This window comes from Sparus aurata, chromosome 8 (assembly GCF_900880675.1).
Source record: "Sparus aurata chromosome 8, fSpaAur1.1, whole genome shotgun sequence".
Classification (NCBI taxonomy): Eukaryota; Metazoa; Chordata; class Actinopteri; order Spariformes; family Sparidae; genus Sparus; species Sparus aurata.
In genome coordinates, this window is record NC_044194.1 from 20354518 (window position 1) to 20376005 (window position 21488).

At 39.6% G+C, this 21488-nt stretch overlaps 1 protein-coding gene across 13 annotated transcripts in view; it reads right to left on the reverse strand.

Annotated features, from left to right (window-relative positions):
- Positions 1 to 7872: 7872 nt before the first annotated feature.
- Positions 7873 to 21488, reverse strand: part of ppip5k1b (diphosphoinositol pentakisphosphate kinase 1b) — a 54604-nt gene continuing 40988 nt past the window's right edge. For all 13 annotated transcript variants that reach the window (XM_030425989.1, XM_030425986.1, XM_030425990.1 and 10 more), the window contains 3 exons: positions 16653 to 16790; positions 15738 to 15851; positions 7873 to 10686 (listed from right to left, as the gene is read on the reverse strand). In XM_030425989.1, coding sequence (XP_030281849.1) covers positions 10595 to 10686; positions 15738 to 15851; positions 16653 to 16790 — 344 coding nt within the window. In that variant the 3' untranslated portion in view covers positions 7873 to 10594. The remainder of the gene's footprint in view (positions 10687 to 15737; positions 15852 to 16652; positions 16791 to 21488) is intronic.

Genomic DNA, 21488 nt, shown 5'->3' on the forward strand with positions numbered 1-21488 from the left:
CAGTCGCCCAGATATAATTATTATTATTATTAGGTTATTGTTTCTGCAAACCACGGATGCGTCCAAGGTCGACATTTGTACCAAACGTGGCATATCATGTTCACATTATATGCTCATTAGCCTTCATGAAAGGACATGGAGAGGGTGGTGGTGGTATTATTACAAACTAATGAGGCTGCTAAACAGTCGACCGCAGACCACCAATGGATATTTTTATGGACACCTTTTTACCAGCTGTTTGTGGCGACAAAGACCTTTTTTAACCATGTGTTTAAATAAATTGTTTTTATACATTTAAATACCAAGCTTTACAGGTCAGACAGGGAATTCTTTTTTTTTTCATTAAATTTATTTTCAATCAAAATGTATTCGGCTGGCCATCCCCATAGCATGCCCTTCTGGGATAATATTTAACTAAATGAATGAAATGTTGTTTTGAAGAAGGATTAAAACTAGTGATTGATACCATGAACCCATTACAAAAGCTTTATCAGGTAATAAATCAAGTGAGAAGTACAGTTGTTTTCTCATAAGCATGAGTACATACAATCTGACTTCTTTTTGCAACCACTGAGTCACCAGTCACCCCCTGGTGGCCACTAGGAAGAATGCAGGTTTAACGTACTTCCGTATGTTTTATTCGGGGCTTTTCATTAAGATAATGTGTCTCTTTGCTTACTGCAACTCTTTTTCTCATCTTACTTTCTCCATGTGAGAGAAATGAGAGGGAAAGACGCTTAATTTCTTGTTATAAGTTCATCCTGAAGCCAACTCTCTCCCCTTGGTCCTCGCTCTCTACTCAACCTGGATTAAGGGATCGGAAATTCACCCATGATGGTGTCATGGGAACAATATTGGGGTCATAATGAAAATAATACTTTTAGCTAAATGCTAACATCGGCATGCTAACATGCTCAAAATGACAATGTTAACATGAGTTTCACTTGTTAACCATTTACAATGTTCAGTGAATGTACTCTCTGTGTTGTTTTAGTCACAAACCTGCTTTTAATTCTGCTCTTGAAATCCAAATAAACAACATGCTGCCAGCCATTACTGTGATGTATTGTACTTTGTGAAATAATTGCTATTGGAGGCACATTTCAGCTATTTATCTCTGAAGCAAGTCTACATTAGGATGAAAACAAGAGGAACTGGACCATTTTTTAGTGTATTGCTTTATTTGGACGTTCTCATTAACTGTGATTAGTTACAGCTGATGGACAAACAGCTATTTGCCTTTGTACCAGCAGTGACTGCATCACAACAGTTATTTAGTTTGTACTCTGCAGTACTGTTCAGCAAATCTCTTCAGGCTGCAATCTGACATGACGATGCTGGGATCAGGGATTAGTGACAAATAAGCCTTGAAATTTGGTTTAAGATGAAGGGAGTGACGGTTAAGCAAAGAATATTTTTTGTTGCTGGTTCCCATCGGTCCTTCAAAACACATTCATCTGTCATCGACATTTGTCTAATGACATTTGTGTAACCCTGAGAAACTAGAGCTGCAGGAATCCCCACAGATTGCTTTCCTGTGGGACACTTTTAAAGGCTCAGTGTACAACAAGGTACCAGAGGAAAGGAAAATCCAACAAGAAAAGACCAAAATGAACATAGCAACTTAAAGCAACTAAATCTGAGAATCTTAGAATTTTAGCAACAAGTGATATTGAATCTAGTCTCTTTGCTGGTCCACCATTGTGGTCCAGACTAAAACTTTTGAATGAGTTGTCACTAAAAAGGTGCGAACATTCATGCATTTAAATAACTCTGATGATTCCTTAACATTTAGCCTAGTGCCGTGTTAACATTTATCATTGTCTAATAGTTTGGTTTAGGAGCAATTATATGGAAAACTAAAGACATCTGGATCAGCTTCAGCTTCTCACTTAGTGCTACATCATGCACACCAAACTATGGTAAGATGGTGAACATGCTAAAACATACAGTATGTGCTAAACATCAGATCGTTAGCATGATCTAACATGCTGATGTTAGCATTTAGCTTGAAGCAAAGCTTCTCTTGTTTTATGAATAAATGGAGAGCATAAGTAACTAAATGTCTTGTAAAATTATTTCAAGTCATTAAACCAAAAAGCGAAGGTCTTACCTCAGCAGGCTTTTTAATGTGCAGTGTCTCCAGAATTGTGTTGCTGACCATCTGCCCTCTGAAACAAAAAACTGAAAACTAATGAAGTGGAGAAGCAAAGAACTGAAGAAGAATTGTTTTAACACATACGGTTTCTGAGCAGGCCAGACATTAGAAATGTAAAAGTCTGGCTGTCGGTTTTTTTTAAATCTGGCCCCTCCAGATAAGTAGCTGAACAGGCCTGTTCTAGAGGAATAAACTCCTGGAGTCACATTTAATTTTGCTCTGATCTCAAGATGAGATTGTTTTTTTATTTTGGGGGTAAAATTTGATTAATCTTCACTCCTGTTCATCAGCCTGACTACAGTAGAAATCCACGGAGGTGACCTCCATTGTCAGGTATACTGTAATGTTGACTGCAGACTTAAAGTGAAACTCTCGCCAAAAAACAACCAAGGCCTTCGTGCAAATGCATAATTACGAAGAAAGAGGCACTTTTAAGATTTACCGTAGTTTTGTTTTTGGGCAAGCTAATTTCAATGGGGTGCAGGGGCACTCTGACGCTAGCATCAAAATCACTATTTTTAAAACACTAAGAAGGCTCGAGACAGCATGAAACTTTGCTCGTAGTATCACCAGGGTCTCTACACATGAATACGAGCATTGAGAACATTGTTTGTGTACGCAGAGTTTACTAAAAAGAAGTTTTTGGACAACTCACGTTAGCAGTAGCACCCTCGGCGCGCTGCCGTCATTGCAGACAAAAAGTGTTGATCCCGTAGTGCGACCTAACAGGCAGGAGGTCCACTGTTACTCTCCTGCCTGTTAGGTCACACTTGGGGATCGACACTTTTTGCCTGCCTTGACGGCGGCGCGCTGGAGATCCAGCTCAAATGGTGAGTAGTTCAAAAACCCTCTTTTTAGTAAACTCTGCGTACACAAACAATGTTCTCAATGCTTGTGTTCATGTGTAGAAACCCTGGTAATACTACGAGCAAAGTTTCATGTTGTGTCGAGCCTTCTTAGTGTTTTAAAAATAGAGATTTTGATGCTAGCATCAGAGTGCCCCTGCACTCCATTGAAAATTAGCTTGCCCGAAACCGAAACTACAGTAAATCTGAAGTAATATGAATGATGATCATGCGGTTAAACTCAAGGTGAAAATTTGCTTTGCTGATGGAGATCACACCATTAGACGACTGTCATTGCTGATGAAAATCTATCTGCCGTGAGTCAGGCAGATGACTCTCTACCGGAAGTTAAAGTGGCAGGCGACCTGAAACACAAGTTACCTTGAAAGATCTTGTGGATTACTCTGGTTTGAACATTGCTGGAAAGATTTAGGATAAATGAAAGAGCACATCTGAACGAAATATAAAAAAAAGGTCTTGTCCTTTTTTGCCCATTTGGATGTAGAAATAGTCTCACATATGTTATCCCTGATAGTTCAGGCCTCTGAAACCAAAACATACAGTAGTACAGCTGTTGAGACGAGAGCTCGAGCCACCAGTTTGTTAAATAAAATCAAAACTTTCTGGATTAATATTTAGTATAGTACTCTTGTACAGACCTGTGTTTACTTTAAATCTGTAAATTAAATATGAGGTGAGGAAATTTGCTTTTGGCTTCAGTGCCAGAGATAACAGGCCTGGTCAGTGAATTGATCGGCTTGGATTTTTCAGGTGGAAAGATGAAAGCAGTTCTGCTCCAGCAGCCCTGCCCATTTCTTACACTCCACTTGTCAAAAGAAAGTAGCAGATTTCCATTTGACATTTACAGATCTTTGACTAAAGCAGCGAGGGAGAGAACAACTCAGTGGTCTTAAAACAATAACAAACAAAAAAACACTACATTCTCCCTGAGGGGTGGGGGAGACGGATCAATTTAGGCTCTAAAATCAACCTTGATAGATCCACACCCACATCTGCTGCTGCTACACAGTCTGCATTAATTTCAGCCGGTGATGAACAGTTCTTAAATTTGTCTTTGTATCTCATTTAATTTTCTCTCCTGCAGTGTGTCAGCCTCCAGCCTCTCGCTGTTTTTCTCTCAGGACTCACAGGGAGAAAAAGGGAGTGAAACAGAAAAAGAAAGAGGAACAAATTTGGCCTGTTGTCCTCTCACACTGGCAGCGCCTCTAAACTCGGATACAATACTATTAAATGCAGTTTGGGTCTCTGGTGGGGTGGCCGAGCCCACACGCCACTGCAACGACTGCCACATCGACAAGCAACCGCCCCCCCTCGCCAGACCTCCCACAGTTACCATGACAATGCATTTCGACTTTGGAAGAGGGTTTATGACGGGGGAGTTGAGGACGTGGCACTCAAGGTATAACCGGTCACCTCCCTGCCTTCCTGTTGGGTTTGGATGGAGAGTGGATGAGGGTTATTCTCTCATCAGAATGACTAATAGTTACTCTCGTCTCTCCTCTTCTCTTTCCCTCCCACTCCTGTCTTTGCATTTTTAGCTTAGTACAAGCATAGTCCTTGAATAGTAGGAAGGAGGTTACAGTAGGGGTTTGTGACTCGGTGACCTACAGCAACAGAGATGTGACAGAAGAAATAGAACAAGATATAAAACTCTTAGATTGGGTTGGAAAAGATCTGTAAACCTCAGTCTGTAGTTTTTTTATTTCAATTTTTTAACCTTTGGCCCTTACAGGACTGCAGGGAAGGTGAATATAAATAAATGGATCTAGTATATTTCCAGTTAAGGAGTATGACACCAGTGCTTCTTTTCATCCTTTTCAACCCGGCTGATTTATACGGTAAACGAGGGCTTTCAGGATCACACAAATGGTCCAAAATGGTTTTCAATTCACGTTTTTTGTGTTCCCACTTTCCCTCAGCCTATTTAATCAACATCTACCTTTGCCTTTATTGCACTCAGGTTCACTAAGGCCACTCCATGGATAGGAAATTAAGCAACTCTGCCCATAATGGTTTTGTTGTTGTACTTTTCACTGCTGCTTTAAATTTTACGGGACTGAAACCACATTGTGGCAGTTTCTGCTGTTCAGCCATTTGTAGCAGCATAAATATCTTGTCCACTCACATGGAGAGGTGTCCAGTACATGTATAAAAGAGTCTTTAAACCAACTACACTGAATTCATCAGTGGTACTAAATGAATTACCCACAGCTAGTAAAAACTAAACATCTTAGCCCACCAGTGAATCACTTCCTTGGTCAGTTTTTTGGCAAATCAATTTGGAGCTTTGATGCAAATTCCAGCCTCATTTGCATGCATCCAAGGGTTGACATTTGTACCAAACCTTCCACATTCACATTAAGTGCTTGTTAGCTAATTTTCATATTGCAAGATAGAGGGGATGGTTGTGTTATACACGCCACAAGATGGCTGAGTGACTAAAGTTCGACCCTGTGGGGAGGTTTCTCAGGGGAAGGTGGACCATCTCCAACTGTTCTTGTGGCGACAAAACCAGGAGTTGTACAGACATTTCCAGATTTCCAGAACATTTGTGGTGACAAAAAACAGGTATGGCTATTTCAAGCAAAACCCTAACCATGTGTTGTTTTGTTTTTTGCTCTTTTGCTTAAATTTAAGCAGACGAAATGTGACGAGAAAGAAACAGAAAACTGAACCTAAACAAACATAAAGTAGCAACATAAAAAAATGTTAAATGTAGGCTACAATGTGTAAGAATCTGCCACCTGTCGAAGCAAGGTCACTCCAAACATAAAAATACAATAAGGGGAAAGAGTAACTGTTAACTACTGCTAACTGTAGCTGCTGTTAGCTAGTTAGCTCAGTCAGCTGAGCAGTTAGTGGGCCAGACTGGGATCCTGTAGTGGTAATACAAGACAGGACGGCTGGGGCTATCTGGTTAGCATACTGATATCAGTTGATATCTCTTCAAGACAACACAGACATCTTTGACATAGTGTAAGAACTGTTATTTCTTCACATCTGTTGATCATTTTTAAAAATGTTTTGAACCCAAATTCTTTCTTATTGCCCCATTAAGTTTGAACTTTTGTGTGGTTTTGAATAACCATACTTGGCTTACATATATTCTAGCTATCTGGTTGTTACTTTTCCTAGCAGAACATGGGAGTTGTTGGTCTCATGCTGCCTCGATTTGTTAGTTTTTGTATTATTGTGTGACTAGTGTTTTGAACCATTGCCCTTTAATACATGTTTAGACATACTGCAATCCCCCTTTAATACAGAACAGGGCTCAGACTCAGACTCTTTGCCCTGACAGACTTGTTGGCATTTTGCTCTAATTTTTGTGTTTGATACTATCTCTTAATACATTTCTGTAGCCTCTACATTAACAACATTTATTTTCTTTGTGACTCGGCTACTCGAGTGAGAACTTGTTAAAGGTCACACAACTACCTGCAGCCACACACTGTAGTCTTGAGAGCTCTGTGGATGAAAGTAGCCATTGTTGAGTTTGTATTGAAGCAAGGTAGGCGGCTCTGTGTTTGTAACTCAAAATGTGCGTGTGTGTGTGTGTATGAGAGCTGATGGCGATTGAATGAATGGACATTTGTGTGTTTAAGTGTGTGTGAATGTAGAAAATAAAGCCAGAGAGAGAGAGAAAGACAGATGGAGTGAATGACATCAGCTTTTGGCTTCCGGTGAGTCGGCGGTCTCTCGCTTTCTCTCTCTCTCTCTCCATTCAACCGGCATCGCTCAGAAGGAGTCAATTACATCTGGGGGCGTCGCTATGGCAACGCATGGCGGCAATAGGAGGAGGCATGAGTCATCACTATTCTTAAGAGCTGTTTGGAGAGGATTGTGAGAGGGAGAGGGATGAGGAGACGAGAGGAGAGAACGAGGAGAGGGAGGAAAACGGGTTTGGGGAAAAATGACAAGAGGGAGAGGAAAAAGAGGAGAGAAAAAAGGGTAAAAGAGGGTGAGGGGTGAGATTAAGGGCGAGAAGAGGAGACAAGGGAAGAAAAGGATACAAAGGACAAGAGTAAACAAGGGGGAAGGTAGGAAAGGACATAGGGAGAAGACAGGAAAAGGAGAAAATAAACAAGAAGAAGATGAAAAAGGTACAATATGAAGAGGATAAAGAAAGGAGATAAGGAAAAGATAGGAATGGAGCTATCGAGAGGAGATGAAACAAAGGTGATAAGGACAGGAGAGGAGAGGAGAGGAGAGTAGTGGAAACAAGCAGTGGGACAAGGATAAAGATAGGAAAGGACAAAAGGAAAGGAAACAAGTACAAGATAAAAGGAGTTTGGAGGAAACAAAAAGAAGAAGGGAGAGCAAGACAACAAGAAGAGGACAGGAGGACATTAGGAGGGGGAGGAGATCAAAGAAGACAATGTGAGGCAACAGGGGAAAAAAAGAAGAGGATGAAGAGAAAACTGGGGTTTGAAAGAAAGCACAGAGGCTGGTGGAGACAAGAGAAGGGTTAAGAGGAAGAAAATAGGTTGAGGTAGGAAAGGAGAAAAGAGGAGAAGACATAAGGATAGGAGAGGAACAAAAAAGAGAGAAATTGGGGATTAATGAATGAAGACGAAGTGACGGGAGAGAAGAGAAGCTCATTAAACACTAAGAAGGAAGAGAGGAAAAAATTGGAGAGAACAAGAGAAATGAGACGTGGAGGGAGAAGTGTGTGTTGGCAGAGCGGTGACAAGGAGCTTTGTTTATGGAGCAATAACAGGCTTATGTGTCTGCACTGTAGACCATTAATAATGACACGCACATACACAGACACACGCACACACTTTAAACAGGCCTGTTGCAGGTGTGAACACATGTGATCTGTTACACTTAATAACATACTGAACAATGTTTTCACTGTTTAATTGATTTTCTTTTATTATTATCCTCCTCCTCTTCTTTTTTGACATTACAGCCCAACAGACATATTTTACACATTTTAAAAACCTAGACTTTGTTCTCCAGCAGCCAAACTCATCCCAGAAAACAGACCTTCCTCTTTGGCTGGCATTAAATAGCACATTAAATAATCACATAAATACACAGCTAAAATTACCTACATCAACCCACCTTTAGGTAGAAAAATAATCAATCCTATATTCAGATCTAAAACTAAAACTCTTCTCATTGTGACTGACAAATACACACATATATTTATCTTTGTTCTAAAGCAGGTGTTTCCAGGTTCTGGGGTCAGTCCATTTTCAGTTTAACCAGTCTAAAATGAGCTGGGAGCCATTTAATTTCTCCTGTTTATACTCAGGGTGTTGCAGACTGAATCGTCTGAGTGTAATAATCACAGTGCTCTATTGTAATAAAACTGCATGTCAGTGTTTTATGATCCGTTTTATGAGATATGAGCTTTAACTCTACAAGTTTTGGTCAAAGTAATTAAAGTATTTCTTTGGAGTTTAAAGTAGTAAATTCACCACCTTTTCAAAATAATTGAAAGTGAACTGACCCCCTTTTCAGTTACATGCTGATTAAAAAACATTTATATCTGCAGATCACTCATATAATCTTTAGAAACAGTTATTTGATTCATGTAACATTAATATACACATTTAATTTTGTACGACATCAGAAAGTCGTCATGTAAAATTATTTTTATACTCTTTACTAAGTCAAGTGGTTCTTCCCTTTAATTCTAGAGTAAAACTACACCACAGACTTTCTCAAAATCAAATTTCATTTGTTAAATGATAAAGTAGTAAAAATACAGCAGGTTATCCACAGTGTCTACAATATTCCTCTCTTAAATCATTTAAAGGCACATTGACAGATAGATTTTGTTTCACTTTAACAGCAGATTTTCGTTAAAAAGGCTGACACTGTTTGATCGAGCTGGCTCGGGTTTTACATTATAAAAATACCTCTATTTCAAAATGGAGACTCAAGACTCAATTATTTTGGATCCATTAAGTGAACTAAAATCCTGTGAGCAAAAAGTACCAAAACATGAATGTAGCAGATACAAACGTGAGCCAAATGTATAACTTTAAAACTCACATTCTCCTGCAGATTGAGAATAATTCATTTGCAATCTCTTTTACTGGGCTGCACCCGCCCATTTGATAAAAGTGTATTTATATTCATAAGCCTCAATTGGCCTCAGAATGATGGTCTTTATCACACAATGTGTTGTTTTTAAACTTCAGCTTTTATACTTAAAATCTAACAAATAAGTTAGAGCTGATGCTTAATTACTGTTGGACAGAAACAGGCTAGATGTTTACACTGTCTCAAGTCTTTATGCTAAGCTAGCAGCCTGCCAGTTGTAGCTTCAAATTTAATGAACAGATATGAGAAACTTCATCATCTCATCTCAACTGTTAGCAGGAAAGGGTCAAACTATTCCTTTAAGCTCCAACTTTGAACCAATGTTAACCTGAAAGACACCACAAACTGTGGTTATAGTGGTCAACCTTAAGGATGCTTTCACACCTGAATGTCAGAAACAAGGTCCAAACCAAGTTTCATGTTTTTGTTGCATTGGATACATTTTTGGTTTCAAACTGCAATTATTCCTTAAACATATATACTGACATCCTGTCATCATTACCTACTTGGGCAGCGTCTCTCTAGACTTGACATTGACTGGTTTTTGATGGGCATATGTCTGACAATAGCATGTTTACAATTCGACTGGTAGCTTACCTTCAGCTTCCATTGTAGAGAAAAATAAAACAGATTCATCTCGTTGCCACTGACAGTTTTTTTTCTTCCAGTTCTGACGTTAGCCTGTCATAACTTCCTATAATTGGTCCGAAAGTCAGAAAACTTTCAAAATACTGTTCTGACACTGGAATGGTACTGAACCATATTTCAGTTTGATATAGACTGAGACCATCTCGGACCAAGCATGGCTGGAACATGGTCCAGGGGAGGTTTTGCACCTGTAGTACGGACCAAACGAGGTGTGAAAGCACCCCAACACTCAAGTTCACTTGTATTTAAAAAACAACGCGTTTGGTTTCAGGCTGTGATTACCTCGTCACAGTGCTGTGGCACAACAGTGTTGAAAAATAAGCAAATCTATGGCGGCTGACACGATGACTCACAGTCTGTAATGCGTTTCAGTTGTACATGTTTACGGTCAGGATTGAAACAGCATGTGTGTGATTTATTTTGAAAAACAGCATTTGGGCAAGAAAAAAAGAAAGAAACACACAAAAAAAAAATCAGACCAGCAGGCACTGCTGTTGTTTTAGTGTAGGCAGCATCTAATTAAACTAAAGGCACAACTGGTCTGAATGTTGGCTTGACGCACTGTTACTCAGCGGGTTTATGAATGTGTTGACAAACTGAAGAGGAGGATGGCGATCAAGAGAGATTTTCACGTCCAGTGTTTTTTCTCTTCAACGAGCAGAGGAGTTGTGGAGGTGTAGGCAGGGTGAAGCAGAAGAGTCCAGTTTGAGGAGTCTTATTTACAGTCTCTCCAGAGTCTCTTCCAGTGTTTTTTTAATTTGAGCATAAAGATAGATGAGAAGATGAAACGGAGTAAGGGACAAGCAGAAGTCCTCAGATGGTGCCCTTAGAGACCCAGAAGTCCTTGTGTTTTCAGACAGAGAGTCTACTCACTGAAGCTGAAGTTCAGGCCGGAGCTCTCTGTGATTGGGGAGGAGGGGCCGGCGCTGGATACAGCACTGGAGGGGATACTGCCGTCTTTAAAGAAAACATAGAAAACACAGTTAATTATCTTGAGAGTCCAGGAAAGGATCATCTCTCTGGTACAAATCCCACTTCTTTAAAAACTCTGCCGATCCCTGATAGACATTTCATCTCGTAACTTGCGCTATGAGAGCTCACTCCACTCCAAATTATTTATTTGTTACTGTCTGTGCGTCATGTGGAGGACAGAAAGTGAACAAAGTGGGGGGAGTGATCTGGTACAAAAACAGGAAAGCGACAGCGTCATACCCTTGCAACTCCATCTTCTGTTGCCATGGAGAACTTCATGAAAACTGTTTTTTTGGGGGGTTGCATAAATCAAGTCACATGTACCTCAACGTATTATTACCTTCCAACAGGAGGATGAGAAAAAGGGATATTTTCTTCGCTATCTGAAAATCAATTTCAACACGACTTCAGTTCATTTAAAGGGCGTATCACCAAGAGAGTCTCTGTACACTTCAGAATTGTACAAACAGCAAAATACAATATAACAGGTGAGAAAATGTGCACACATTTGAAAGCATTCACGCACACAAATACACTGGTGATCATGTTTATAAGACTACGTACGTCCCTGAAGTAAGGCCCATGTATCCATAACAGGATTGTCAATGAGGAGAACAGTCAGTAGTCCCATTCACACTGCCCTTTAAATGCAGGGATCATATGCCGATAATCCACGCTGTCTTAGTGAAAGTTACAGGTAGGGAGAGAGAACTCTGAATTGCCTCCGGAGGTAGTTTCAGAGCCGCAGCAAAGGCACAGATTCTTCACTCGTCAAATAAAAGAGCAATGTCTCACATTTCAACCTACAAAACAATGTTGCAGGACCAAACAACAGTAATGTGGTACCTGGTAGTGTCTTTGGCAACTTATGCAATGAAAACACTTTAACATCAATACATGGAAAAGCCTCATCCCATCTGTCCGACAGACTCTTTGTCACATGTGATTTTGATTCCTGGAGGGCGAAGTTAAGAGAGATCATACTAAATATGAAATAGATGTTTTCAGTCTGGATTTCTATGTATTTTTGTTCAATCTGGGAGCATGTAGGTAAACGGCATTGAGGGGACGCAAACAACATAAATGCATAATAGGATAAAATAAAGTTGAAGATATATGAGGGGGGAAAGTCCATTAAAGGCTTTACAGTTTAGAACAAGGGGTTCTTGCATGAACCGGTAACCAGTGTAGAGAAATAAGTGGCAAATGGCCTACCATCAACACCCACACCCCATACAGCATTACACCACAGGTTAATAGTATAAAAACCAATGATGTGAAAGTAAATTGTACAGTAGACCTCCAATAAGAAGAAGAGAAGGGATAAAATGATGCAGGACTACAGTCTGCAGAGTGGGACAGGAGGTAAATGTCCATAAAAGGGGAAAGTCACACCACTTTGTGTGCAATTTGGGAGTGTATCTCCTCTTCATGGGAGCAGTTTCATCCAATTTTAGCTGCCATCTAAGTGGAGCACAGGGACTCCAGTGACTCACCTCTGCCTCTGGGTTTGGTTGCCAGGTACCACAACACAGGTCCCCCAGAAAACAGACGGAGACACTGCCATTTGTTTTGTCTCACTATCTGGAGACTGATGGTGCAATATGAATAATTCTAATTTAAAACATTGATAAATTAATTAACAAAATGTATCAACAAAAGTTGAAGTTGGACGTGATGTAAGACAAGCCTTCTCCTTCCTGTGGTTTATTGCCTCTTTGCTAGTGATAAAAACACAACAGTCCCCCAATGCTCCCTGCTTGCAGACAGAGCAGACTCTAGTCAGATAATAGGACTGCTGGCTGCACTGTTAACTGTGCTAACTAGCTCATGGCAGCTACAGTTATGATCAGTTAGCAGTTACAACGGTGTTATCCTGTGCAGTATTTGTTTAGAGAATGACTTCGACAGGGAGGCAGGTCTTACATATTGTCCTGTAACGAGAGAAATTTCCAATCAGGAAAAATAGGGAGACACTTCTAGTCTAGACTCTGACTAGAAAATACTGTAAGAGAAGGACTACTTGCAGTACATTCATAAGGCAATACATTACTTCTTGTTTTAAGATCCTTTTTAGATCCAGTTCATAAAAACATCTCAAGGACTGAGTGACATAGTCGTGCCCTTGCACACAGCTCTCCTGTAACTACAGCCAATAGGAGGACAAACCAGTGTCTGACCACCAGCAGACCGAGTGTCGTATTCATCCTGACGTCACCTCCAGCATCTGTGTCTGAACACTGTGTGATAAATGAGGATAAATGAGTTATTGGCTGTTACAGCAGCCCAGATATGGAGCAGGTACTACCAGAACGGAGAGAGACAGATCGACAGAGAGATTAAAAAGCCACCCAACGTGTGCACAGTGTTTAGGAAATAGACACGAGGTGGATGAAATAGGGAAAACGTGAGAGCTAGACAGATAGATGCAGATGCTTTATCAATCAACAACAGTGGCAGGAGGATAAATTAATAGCCTCACAGGGGATAAAAACAGATTGAAGAAAAAGGGGGAAAAAAAATAAAAATGAGGAGCTGTTGAAGGGGCTGTGATTTTCTCGAGGAGCCCTATTTTTTGAAGTTTTTTGAAGTGATGCTGCTCCCACAGGGTTTACATTCTGCTGTTATTAAGCTCGGCTGACAGTTCCAGGGCTGTTAAAGAGTTTTCTTTTTTCATGAGTCACTAAACTTACATCTCATTGTGTAGACATATAGGATGTTCATTAACAGCTAACAGCCCTCACTTCCGTATCATTTCATGTGCACATTTAAGTTATTGATCTCATATCCAGAGGAACTTAAGGTCCGTGTTTAGAAAAGAACTGAAACAATTAACGGATCATCAATAAGCTGACGGACAGAAAATTAATCTCCAAACTTTTTCACAAGAGTTAATTATTTAGGGGAAAGGATCACAGTTCTTTGTTGACCTTTTAAATATCAGATGGCAAAACAATTTCAACTCAGTTAATCATTTAAACGCACAACAAGGGACTTTTAATTGGTTGTGAAAGTTTTAATCTTCTCTTTGATGAGGTTATGTAGACACATCTGTATTCAATTGTGTGTGAAGAGTGTGTGTATTTCACTGTTAATTGTTATAGTTGTTCTTCATGCCAGTCACCGGGTCAGATAGGACATAACATTTAAGCTATTATTTTATGGTGGAGTGCTGAGGATGAATCGAGGGATCTTGCAGCCTGAGGAGAGAAGCTGCTGTGTAATCTGGTGGTAAAGTAAAGCGTCGTCCACACCAAGAACTATTACTGTAACTATTAAGTATAAGAATAATGATGTTGAGCATCCATACTGATGAACGACAAAGTGAACAGCGTGTAGTGTGTGTCGACAGCTAAGGAAAATGGATATTACTGACTTTATTACCTATTATTGCTGTACGCTGACACTGCACTGAGATACAAAGAAAGAAAACCCCCAGAAGGAGGATTTTATGAAATTCTTCAGAGAGGAGAAGAGTGAGGAGAATCCAGCACTCTGTTAGAAGACTTGTCATCTTTTGAAGACAAACTTTATTCATACTTTTTGCTGAGTCAACATCCATTATACTGGTGATTGTTATAAAGGACATCACAAGAAACTTCAGGAACCCCTCAGCACCAAAGACAGTTTCTATGTGTAATTAGCAGCCTAATATGCGTTATGTAAGCGTTTCATAAGTTGTATTAATTACCAAGGCTGAGTTATTAGAGTAGACCATCTAAAAAGTGTCTCCTAAATGCCATTGATGAGCTCACATAAAAGAGGTTGGCTACAATTAGAAACCAATACTTTAAGCACTCCTACAAAATTAATTTGTAGACGAATCTGCCCAAAATAAAGCTTGATTGTGCTGCTATTTTGTGTGTATTCTGATTGACAATTCTTAAAAATACTATGGGATGTCTGCCATCCATTTGAGTGAGAAAGATTATTAAAGCTATCCATTTGTAGTTATTGTTATAGTTTTAATTCCTGGCATGGACAGCCCTAAAGACACGTTCACTTTGTTTCACCCTTGTCATATTTAGTCCAAAGGGGTCAAATCAACAAATACTTAAAAAGCTTTAAGTAATCTAACAAAAATGTTAAATATTTTTTCAGCTTTTCAGACGATATAAAAAAATAAATGAACTAAAAAACCTCGGAAATAACAAAACAAGCTTCCAAAAAAGTGCTCCATCACTCCTTAGGCAAGCATGAATCACTTTGTTTCACATATTAAAGCCCTTTGCCTCATTGTGCGTTTTCATTAACCCAATGAAGCGTATCGTTGTTGTTGGTGTAAATTAATCATCATTTTTTTTCACTGTGGGGTTGTTGTTGTGTTATTTTCTGATTTCTTTTGCAGTTGCTAGCACCAACAGTCCTGCAGAGAACACTGTGAACAAAGCTGTTTCTATCTTTGTCACTTAAAAATGGATGTATCCATTAAGACAAATATCAACAGATTAATAAATAATGAAAATAACCATTAGCAGCCTTAGTCATGGGCTGAGGGTCAAGGACAGCTGATGTTGGGCTGACCTGGCTGTCATGACACAGATAGCATCTGTAACCACTGGGTCAGTTAAGATAAATGAGACCTATCGGGTCACATCTGCTCCCATCTACAGAATGTGAAGGTTGTTCTGAAGGTGTGGAGGACCTTTTTGTCTTGTTCCAGGTTTTGCTGACTATGCATGGTCTTTTCTAACATCACTCTGCCTCTCATTGGTACAGTTACTCATTTTCACACATGGGACCTGTCAGTGAAGCGATGGTCTGGCCGCAGAGCAGTGCTGGCAGGATTAAAAGCTTTATTCAAGGAAGAATTCGAAATTGATAGTCACTAAGCACCGACCACAGTATATGCATGAAAAATGAAGTCAGAACTGGGCTTTAAAACTAGTGATCAATCTCCTATTTTACTCAATTGTACTAAAGGCATCTCGATAAAACACCCAGAAAACCCTCTGTATCAACTGCGTCACAACACAAACTATCTACCAGAAAAGATAAAGGCTGTCATTCTGCCATAAAGTCTTGTAAACACTCACGCCACAGAGGCTGGCTTGGCGGACGAAGAGATGTTTCCGACCCAGAGGAGGACAGAGGCTGCTGAGGGCTGTAGAGAGATGTCTGGCTCTGAGAGTCGAACAAGCTGGAGAGTGCTGGAACAAAGACGGGAGAAACACCATTAAGATAATTTGTTTCCAAATGTCAAACGCTGAAGCTCATGTTATTAAATATACATCAACATGACAGCGTTTAATATTTTAAGAGCTTTGTTGAGCTGGCTCTACTCCAGCAGACTTTGAAGCACTGATATGTGGTGTTTACATCCAAAATTACATTAAGAGTACAGGCTATGACCTTTTTTGCACATAATCCCTTCAATTTAAGGGAATTAAAAGGAAATGAACAGGTTAATATACGCTCAAACAGTCGTCTCTGATTGATTTATTTAACCTTAAAGTGGCTAACCTTTGTGGGTTTACAAGACATCAAAAGTTCATTTGCAGCTGTCATACCACAGGTACACAGGTTATTTTGCAGCTCGGTCTTAAAACAAAATATTGAACTTTCTTCCCCAACAAATCAAACGATGAACAAAGTTCACTTCCTGAAGCAGTAAAGCTTTGCATCCAGACAAAATTAATCTGGAGTATGGTCTACACCTGCTCAATTGGAAAGTGCCATGAGATGACTTTTGCTGACGGAAATGGAATCCACATAGATGGAGGATATTTTAGGAGATAATGCATCCCTTACCTTCTTGAAGACAGGAATCAATACAGTACAAAATCAAAATGACCTGTTCTGAAGAATAACTGACAAATCATCTAAATAGCTGTGATGCTCCTGATGATAATGCAGGATAATATTGGGTGATGGCAGAAATGTTCTGGTGGCTTTAATGGCAGCCCAATGTTTTTTGTTAACATATGGCGCTGATTCATCAGCCGGCCTACCTTTCATAGTTTTGGCGTGGGCCTCACTGCTGCTCTCACACACGTTGTTGAGGAACTCGTCCACCTGCTTCAGTGAAAGCGAGTTGTGCAGCGTCTCCAGCGGGTAGATAGAGGGCACCATGGAGCAGCCTTCAAACCCTGCAGCACAGACAGGAGAGACAGAAACACAGCCGGTCGTACCACTTCTCCATCAGATGAAGAGGAGGAGGAGGGAGAGGAGTGGTGACGCTACAGCTATCTGTGCATGTCGACTATCCTCCAGGTGTCTGACAAGCAGGTCCCAACATCTGGCAGCCATTTTGTTTTGTTAACTAGCCACACAGACTTTAAAGCTACTTTAACATCTTAAATTAGTGGTTTGTTACCGTCTACAGTGGCTGGTAAAGTTTGCCTACTGTCTGGCCTCCCACAGAAGCAGCATTACACAAACTTACCAGCAAAAATTAATGTGAACAAACATAATCAGCAAATATGGCTGCTGTTAAATTCCTTCTTGGGTTAGTCAGACCATTTAAACAAAAACTGGATGTTGTCCATCATTTGGGAAAGTGTGATTTACTGTATTTTAAAACGATGTGGATCAATTCACTGTCAAAGTTTTCATTATGCTTAGCATGTTGACATACTGTAGTGAGCTGGATGTATGTTGGAAGCCAGCCACATGACCTGTATGGAAAGTTATTTGCGAATATTATAATCTAAATATATAAAGAATATAAAATCATTTTTCAAAAATGCCCATAGATCCTTCTGTCTTTGCACATAATAGTAAAAAGATGATTAATCACTTTTTAAAATTAAGTTTGCATCAGCATGATGATCTTTTATGTCAGTTAAAAATATCCAGATCACACCGTGAAAACAAGTTACATATAAAAGTCAAGTATTTATAATTTTACTTAAAAGTCCAGTGAGTAGGATTTATGCATAATTATGTTTTCATTAACATATAATCACCTGAAACTAAGAATCGCTGCATTTTCGTTACTTTAGGATGAGCCTTTTATGTCTACAGAGGGAGCAGGTCTCTTTTATGGTGTTGCCATGTTTCTACAGTAGACCGAAATGTTCAAATTAAACACCCGCTCTCGAGAGGGCCTTAAGGGAGGGTGGGGGAGGGCCGCAGTCTGCAGCCACACCACTACATGCTACCTAATCCTGCACACTGGGCCTTTAAAAAATAAATGTTTTGACAACAACATTAACTTGACATTACTATGAAATTATTATTTATGTTGTTGCTGATCAGAGTTGAGATATTTTAACTACCATACTTTATTTACATTAATATGTGGTAGTTCAAAGTCTTTAAAACAATATTTACTTTTAAAAACTCATTATGATTTCTTTGTAAAGTAACTAAGAAATTAGCATAAACATTCGGTTGCAAAAAAGACTGTGGTGTAAATACTTTTGTTAGATGCTGCCAACTTGAGTGAAAAAAAAGGATCATGATTAACATTGTAAAAAGAACAACAACAAAAAAAAACCTGTATAGAGCTTTACTTGTTAAATCCATGACCCAAACATGTTATTGTTGAGAGGTGTAGAGGTTTTGTACAAGATCTCCACAGTCTATTTTCCGCTAGTAAAATTGGATAATTCAATAGTCTCATAAAATAAAATACAATACAAATAAAATACAAGCCACATTACAACAATGATCTGGCCTGTGGAGCGTCCTTGAGCGAGACAGCGAGTTGTTGTGGATCTTAATGATGGTTGAAGTTTGCAACAAAAAAAGGATGACCGCTCCTGAAGGATCAGTGGTATTGTAAAAATCTCCATAGGCTTGATAATGAACGGATTGAGAGTGAATTGACCAAAACCCTTGCATATAAAAAAAAATATACACTTAAAACACGTTGGTGTAGTGTTGTATGAGGCAGAGAACACCATGATAAAGTGATACCATGAAAAACAAAGGGAGAGATGGATGGTAAAGCAGGGGCTTCAATCATCCATCTCCCCTGAGAGCATGCTGGTCAGCGTGGCACTTCTCCATGAATAATGTGCTGTGATGGTTTCTCCACAGCGACTCCCTAAAACAGCTTTCTAATACAACGACACAAGCGGAACGAACTGCAGTCAGCGCTTAATGGACAGGAACCGTTCGAGGCCGCAAGGGACAAAGGTACGAGTTCCCTTGGTTGATCATTTTTACAGCCCAGTTTCAGCAGAGAGGCTCGAGGGTTATGAAACTGTTCTTAGTCATTGTTTTTCAGCAGTCCCTCCATTTTATATCCGATGTCAATATCTGTACATGGCATTAATTTGTAGCCCTTTGGCCAAATAGCTGATACAAACAAAAACATACAGAAAAACAACACTGGTAAGGCATTTTTCATCACAGACAGCTGCTTTAACAATTGTTTTTAGACTGTATAATTATCAAGCACCTTTATTCATTGGAGGCAAAATCGCTGTACAACATGAAAGGCCAAAGCTCTGATGACAGAAGAAAAATAATACCTGCTTGACTTTTATAAAGCCTCAGGAGGAAGTATTTTAATGGCTCAGCAGGCTAACATGTGTGTCACATTTCCACAGGTTTGATCTCCTTCCTTAGCTTTGCCACATGACAGTTATCCTCACCCCCAACTGTTCACTGACATAACTATACTAAACTAATACTAGATGTACTAAAGCAGCATTTGTATGAAATCAACATAAGATGGCACTTATCGCCTCTGTCTCCTCCCTATCTTTGCTGCAGCCTCTCCATGTGGATATCAAATTCAGCTCACATACCAGATGCAGTGGGGAGCAGAGAACACTGATGCTTCAGTACCCTGCACCATTCACTCAACCAGCATGAGTGAGCACAAAGATGGCATGACAGGTAAGACAAGACAGTGATATTTAAAACAGCAAAAGATAAAGTCATAGAAGGCAAACAATCTGAATCTAGTCTGTATGTAGCAAATGAAAACATTGGTAACGATCTGCAACAGATTGAGTAAGAATAACTACCAGAAGCACTTTTAAAAAATCAGCAGTTCATGAACTAGACTGCACTTAATTATCCAGCTAAAATGAGGGATGTGATGATGACCCAAATCTTCAGGAGATGCTAAAATATCTCCCAACCAGCTGGGAAACATAGTTTGGGAATTCTGGGGGAGACGCAGCGATGCATAGGCTTCACCTCCTAGTGCGAAGGCCAAACTGGTGCTACAAAGACCTGATTCCTTTTTATTGACCTCGTCAATGAACAAATAGCCAGTTTTTAGGGCATTTCTTGTATAACCACTGCTCAGGATGTGCATGCACACGATGCAGTTACACAAGCTGTGAAGTCTTCCACAGAAGACTTTCTTCAGCTGGTCTTCCAAAGTCCACACAGCATGCATGGAGAGAAAAACAGTCCCTGCAGATGCAATATTTAATTAAAAAAAATATTTAAGTTTGCAATAAAGTTAATTTTTTTCTAGTTCGAGAATATAACAACAGAGGTCCAATTGTGTGCCAGGCAGAACTGTAGACAAAATAGACTTCAGGACTTAAAGACACAGTGAAAATTAATGTTTTAATCCTGTGTCCTCGTGCTAATTGTTGAGTTATCTCTTACCATTAGGGCTGAGTGAATACTCAGCTGAAACATGTATCCAGTACAGATAATGTACTTTTTACAAGTATTGGTATCACCAGAGTAAAATTTGTCAATATCAAAGGACAATCCTCACTAGGTAGCAGACTAAAGTTCATTTATTCAAGCATCTGTAAACAGATGTCTTACTCTGACTTCTGACTCTCTGAAGTTCTTTTCTAAATATTTTTATGATAAATAATAAATACAGCAACTTCTGATCCACAGATATAATTTTCAGGCTGCCTCGCAGTTATATGCCTCCGTGCACCAGTCACGTTGCCATTCTGGAGCTATGGTGATAATCAATGGGCAGATTATTTTTAGCAGAATATTATGAACTTGATAGTGTCGTTGACCTTTTGGATACTGAAATGCCATAACTTCAGTTTATGACAGTTTCAGTTTTTCTTATTCGATAGTTTTACCACAGTTATCAAATTAGTCCTGGAGTAACAGCCAAAAAGATGATTGTAAGATCACAGTGACCTAAACCTTTTATCTTTGGCCACCAAATTCTAATCAGTTAATCAGTGAGTCATAGTGGACATTTGTACCAAATTTAAAGAAATTCCATTGAAGCATTCTTGAGAGTGAGATGTACGAACGTATGGACAACCTGGCAAAACATAATGCCCCGGGCGGTGCTATCACCGCCACGGAGGCATAACAATTAACTACTTCCAATTGATTCTATCAATTTTTCTGTTTTAAGAACTGCTGGATAAAGTAATTGGTTAAACGGATACAGGTAATGATGTATGCGCTCATCCTACTTGTTTTGTATTGCCACCTTTTAACACACAATAGCTAGCTACAATCTACTTTATATCATTCATCAGAGATGTGTTTGGATCTCAGTTGGCAAAGTGTTTCCAAAGAATGTGGTTGAGGTCTAGTGTATTAAATGTTCCCTCATTCTCCTCCTGATGGAATAACTCAGGTGAGAGAGGTGGATTATCGCCCATGGTTGAGCGACCTAATCAAATCCGACTGTGTTAATCAAATCTTTCTCTTAACTTAACTCCACCCAAAGATTCAGAAGGTGTCACATTAAGGAGGATTGAGGATTCACTGTGACTTTAAGAATGCAGAAGAATGCTTTCAAAGCATGTGTTGCACACTGCAGATATGACAGGAGAAAAGATAAATGCACAGGCAGAAAACCAGGCCGAAAGAAAAAAATAAGCATCGGACCAAAGTGGATGCAAAGTTCGACTGGGAGCGATATCGTCCCACTTGCCCCA